The following is a 5,276-nucleotide window of genomic DNA, read 5'->3' on the forward strand; positions in this document are numbered from 1 at the left end:
AACACACACAACACAACTAGAGAGAAGAGAGGAAGAAGAAGGAGAAGCAAATCTGTCCAGATTTGGTGGCTGTGAATCGATCTGCTTCAAGCCAGTGATTGAAGGCTCAAACGTGCTTGGATTTGCGCCAAACTTGGTGAGCTCGTTCTACACTTGGAGTACTTCTATCTGGTCAGTTGGTTTGAGGATTGGTTTAGTAGAGCATCAGATTTGATAGGGGTTTTGTTAGTTCGGGTGACAGCAGTTTCAGCACAGAGCAGTTTTGATAGATGATTTGTTTGGGTGGTCAAAACGGTGTCCAATTGATTTGAAATTTTGTCAGTAGTCAGAGGACTCGTAGAAATACTTGCCTACCAAAATTTGTGTATAGTGGAGCTGTGGTTTGTGAGATATGAACTGATTACCAAAGGGGGCAGAATCTGTGGCTTCTCTGTTGACAGTGGCCATACCTCTTGCTAGAAAGTTGTGGTTGTTGTTATTGTTGATGCCAAGTGTATCATGGTGAATGTGTTGCTGCTGGTGTAATCCTCTAGAGGTCCTAGAGAAGACTCCTTGTAACCATTTGTTTATTATAGTGGAAGCTTGGAGTGGACCGATTGGTCCTGTGGGTTTTTACTCCTCACCCTGAGGAGGTTTTCCCACGTAAATTGTTGTGTCTCTTGTGCATGTGGTCGATATTATTTCGCTGTATATCTGTTGGTAGATGTTCTTCTCAATGGTCATCATAAGATTAGGGATTAAGTAGTGCATTTGTTAGTGCATTTATCCCAACAGAGTGGTATCAAAGCTTAAATTCAGATTGTTTTCAGCTTGTATTCAAGTTGAGTCACTTGCTGATTTGCCTTGTCGACCGCTGGCCTGTGGCCGCTTAGCATCCGCACCCACGGATAGCCTAGTGCCCGCCGCTACCCATGCCCATCGCCCGTGCCCCCGGCCCTACCGCCACCAGCTCTAGCCTCTAGGCCATCACCCACCATCGCCGCCCACGCCCAGCGCCCACTCCGCTCACCTGCCAGCCGTTGTTGCCCAAACCCTCGCCCCTGGCCCTCGTTGGCGCGCACCATGGCCTCCTTGACCTGCTCCCTGGTCGGCGCGGCAGTCGCGGGTGGCGCCTCTCCCTTCTTCTCCCGACGGAGGAGCAGCAGCGGGCCCTAGGGACCCAACTCCCTCTTCATGGGCCACCGGCTGGCGGCAGTGCAGATGCGTGTGATAGCCCTTGGGGCTTGCACGGGCGCCGCGCTACGGGTCGCTTACGAGAAGATGGTGGGGATTGACCTGGGCACCACCGACTCTATCGTCGCCTCCATGGAGGGCCGCAAGCCCTCCCTCGTTGGTCAGATCGCCAAGCGCCATGCCATCATCAACCTCGTGAACACCTTTTTCTCCATCAAGAGGTTCATCGGCCGCAAGATCTTCGAGGTCAATGACGAGGCCAAAGCAGGACGAGAACAACAACGTCAAGCTGAAATGCTCATGTTGTTTGAATTGTCCCTGTTTACTCATGAAATTTCAGTTGAAATGCTCCTCAAATTTGCTAGTGAATGAGGTGCTCTTTTTGCTTCCTGAAAATTTTAGGTTCCCATGGTTAGAACAGAAACCGAACAAAAAAACCGAAACCAAAATTTGTTGGTTCCTACATCAAGAAAGAACCGATCAGATCTTGTTTTCTGGAAACTAAATTTTAGAAAGAACCGAGGAATCACACCGATCGGTAGGGACGGGTGAGGGTATAGGTATAAAATTTTACCTGTGGGTATGGGTATGGGTATAGAATTTTAACCGCGGGTACCCAATGGATACCCAAAATAAAAAATAATCTAGTAAATTCATATCATTCACAAATTTTATGTCTTATTTTCTTGGGTTTGTATAAATTACATAGACGGATAATGGGATTGTGTGAACTAATAGAGTTGAAAATGGCATTGATATTTTTGCTTATTATTTGTAGTGAAGTGTATGATCATTGTTACATTTTTTAGATGAAATACTTAACCAGAATTGAACGCATTTACTAATTCTGAAGATAAGAAAAAAATATGGTGCAAGATGATTCGTTTAGTTGTCTATTTTACTAATGCTTTGCATTCATTTATATGGGCGATGAATTCAAAATGTGCTAGTCTATACGACCAAATGATAAGTAATTTATGCTAACATTAATATACCCGAACCCGAAACCCGACCCACACCCAGTGGGTACGGGTATAAAATTTTACCCGCTAGACTCCACGGGTACGGATATTCCTTATAGTTTCGGGTATTGTCGCGGACGAGTATATACTCTACCCGCAGCTACCCGACCCTGAGAGCTAAGAATCCAGCCACCACACATAAATCAGCATTCGCGTGATGGACCGGGATGGCCGGAAGCGCGAAATTTGAGGCGTCGCGCAAGTTCGGCGGACGGCGGACGGCGGACACAGGGATGCGCCCGCCATGCTTCCCATGGTGCCCGCGGCGGTCCTCTTCGACGGAATCTGCAGCTTCGAGACGCTCCGCCTCGCCCCCGGTGGCGGCTGGCACGCCGCCCCTCTACCGAAGCCACCGGTAGCCGGTAGGGCTCCTGGCTGAGGACGATGAGAGAAGGCTCGTCGACTCGTCGTGGGCTCGTGGCGGGTGCTGGGTGGGGTGAGCCTGGCAGCTGATGTTCTGGAGCTCCGGTTGCGCGAAAAGCGTCACGGCAGAGGCTCGGATCCTATGCGCGTGCGACGTCAGGCCAGGGACGCCGCCGGTGGCGCGGCACGTGTGGACGACTGGAGGGAGACGTTCCCCTGGCCCTGGCCCCTGGGACTGGGAGTCTGGGACTACGGGAGGAGTCAGGAGTGTGGCATCGGGCCCAGTCTCTCGACTCTTCTCCCCTGCTACAGTTGCGGCAGAGGCGAAAAGAGGGCGAGCTCGCCTCAGGCGTCAATCTGGCCGGCCCAAATCCTCTGACGCCCTCGCCGGCGTTGGGGGAGGAGGGCGGGCTGGCCTCTGACGGCCTATCAGTGTATAGAGTAGCTAGGTTTCTAGTTTCGCCTAGGTTTAGCTCGTCGTCAGATATGGCGGCGGAGCTTAGTTTGCCGGCGGCAAATCGGTTGTCGTGCCGGCCAATAATCCCCCTCCTGCGCATCGACGTTCTTGGCGGCGGCTCCGGCGTCACTTTCGGTGGCGGATCTGGGAGGTTCGTCTCTTTTGGGTCTCTTTGTGTAAGGGGGTCTCTTGGATTCGGTGCTGGCGGTGCTAGTCCCGGCGTCCTCATGTTCCGGTCGTCGGCTTCTTGGCCGGTGGCGGCGGATTGGTTAGATGTCCGCTGGTGGCTCGCTGTCTCCGAGAGGAGAAGGGGTCGCTGGCCTTCTGTTCTGAAGGTACGAAGGTGGCTGTTGGGCTTCGGCAAGCTGGGTGGTGGTTTCGGGCTTGAGGTTCCCACAGCGGCGTTCGTCGGCGGCGGCGAGTTCCGATCCAAGAGCGAGGGGGCTTGGGGCGTGGCCCCGGCCGATGGACTTCTCGGCGATGGCCTCTTCTTCTGTTGCTCGATTTCAAAGTGTTTGTGCGTTGGGGCTCCCTTTGCTCTGCAGGTGGGTGGTGGTGGCCGGAGCCGGCGATACCCGGCGGCGGGGTTTTCTGGAGCTTTCGGTCTACAATGGGCCCGGGGACTTAGTTGTAATTTTCTTTTTCTTGGGGCCTTTTGTGTAAGATGGGTGGGGCAGCTGTCCTCTGAATTCTTGTACGATGTACCTGTACTTGGTCTGGTCTTTGTACGTTTCCCGTAATTTGAATACAGATATGTTGTGATAAAAAAAAGGAGTGTGGCATCGGGCTGAGCGCTGGGCCCACCGATCGGAGCACAGGAGTGGTTGTTGCTGCATGCACGAAACGGGTAGGCTCAAGGCTACTTGTAGCAGTAACTGCCACCCTCTCGATCGGGCTGCTAGCTAGCAGGGCGGACTAGCTTCCTTCCCGCCACCATCCTCTCGCGCGCGCCCGGCCGCTAAACCACCTGCCAGGCCGAGAAATATCCCGGCATGCGCTGCGCCTCCGCGTCCCCATCCGGGCTCTGCTATTTATACGCGCACTCCCACGATCCCCCCTCTCCCCCGTCCAGGCCCGGCAGGCACACCCATCGCCAGCCACCCACTGGCCGACTGCCCATGAGCCCCACATCGCCGCGGCAGCCCGGCGGGGCGCGGCACGCCGCCGCCTTCAAGGTCCACAGAGACTCCCACAGCATACACAAGGCCACCTCGCCGCCCTCCTCGTCCTCCACCAACTCCTCCGTGTCGTCGTCCGCCGCCATCACCAGCACCAGCCACCGGCCGCCCCCGGCGCCAGCGCCGAGGCAGAGGCAGCGGCAGCAGCCGGTGATCATCTACACGCAGTCGCCCAAGGTCATCCGCACCAACCCGCGCGACTTCATGTCCATCGTGCAGAAGCTCACCGGCCTCGACAGCCCCGGTCCCGCCCGCGGCGGCGCGCCCCCGGCGGCGCGCGCCAACGCGGGCCCGGTCGCCGCCGCTGCCGCGCAGGACGAGTCCTCCTCCTCCTCGTCCGAGAGCTGCGCCAACGCCCACGCCGCGGGGCCGCCGCCGCCCTACGCGGACTCGCAGCTGATGCCACCGCCGGCCCCGCCGCTGGACGCGCACTTCATGGCGCCCGACATCCCGCTGTTCGCGCCCGACGCGTCAGACCTGCACCAGCTCTACGCGCCGAGGGGGCTCTACGGCCAGTTCCCGCCGGTCGACGCCACGGCGCTCCGCCCGGTGATGGCGGCGAGCGTGAACAGCGCCGCCGGCAACGGTGGGGCCGTGTTCGCCCCGTCCATGGTGGAGGCGATGCGGACATTTCCGGACTATAATTAGGCAGGCTCGATCTAGCTAGTCCGTGCATCAATCAGTCAGTCAATCAGGCGATGATGCAGCGATGCGTGAGCCGTTGCCATGCCATGTGCAAGTGCAATAACCGGAGGTTGATCTTTTGCTTGATCTTTTATCTCGTCATGATTCATAATTACTTGGGCGTGAACGTGTGGAGAAACCAAGACAGGAGGATGAGGATGAATCATGATGACGCATGCGGCATGCCACATCGATCGATGATGCGATGGATGTGACACTAGCTAGCTGAGATATACATCTCCTTGTTCACATTTTTTTCTGCTAGGAAATTTAGTTAGTGATCACTTATTCTATTGCATGAAATCCTTGTTATTCTTTTTTCTACTACTTTAGTTCTTCTTGTCACTTCACGCTGATGAATTTTTGCAGTGTAAATAAATAGGTTGGAGAGTTCTGGTT

General features: G+C 55.2%; 1 protein-coding gene across 1 annotated transcript; it reads left to right on the top strand.

Annotated features, from left to right (window-relative positions):
• The first annotated feature begins 3,964 nt into the window (after positions 1 to 3,964).
• LOC120692706 (wiskott-Aldrich syndrome protein homolog 1-like) lies at positions 3,965 to 5,276 on the top strand. Its single transcript, XM_039976080.1, has one exon. It carries the CDS (start codon positions 4,008 to 4,010, stop codon positions 4,839 to 4,841), a length of 834 nt encoding a protein of 277 aa, XP_039832014.1. The 5' UTR covers positions 3,965 to 4,007; the 3' UTR covers positions 4,842 to 5,276.

This window comes from Panicum virgatum, chromosome 9N (genome assembly GCF_016808335.1).
Source record: "Panicum virgatum strain AP13 chromosome 9N, P.virgatum_v5, whole genome shotgun sequence".
NCBI lineage: Eukaryota > Viridiplantae > Streptophyta > Magnoliopsida > Poales > Poaceae > Panicum > Panicum virgatum.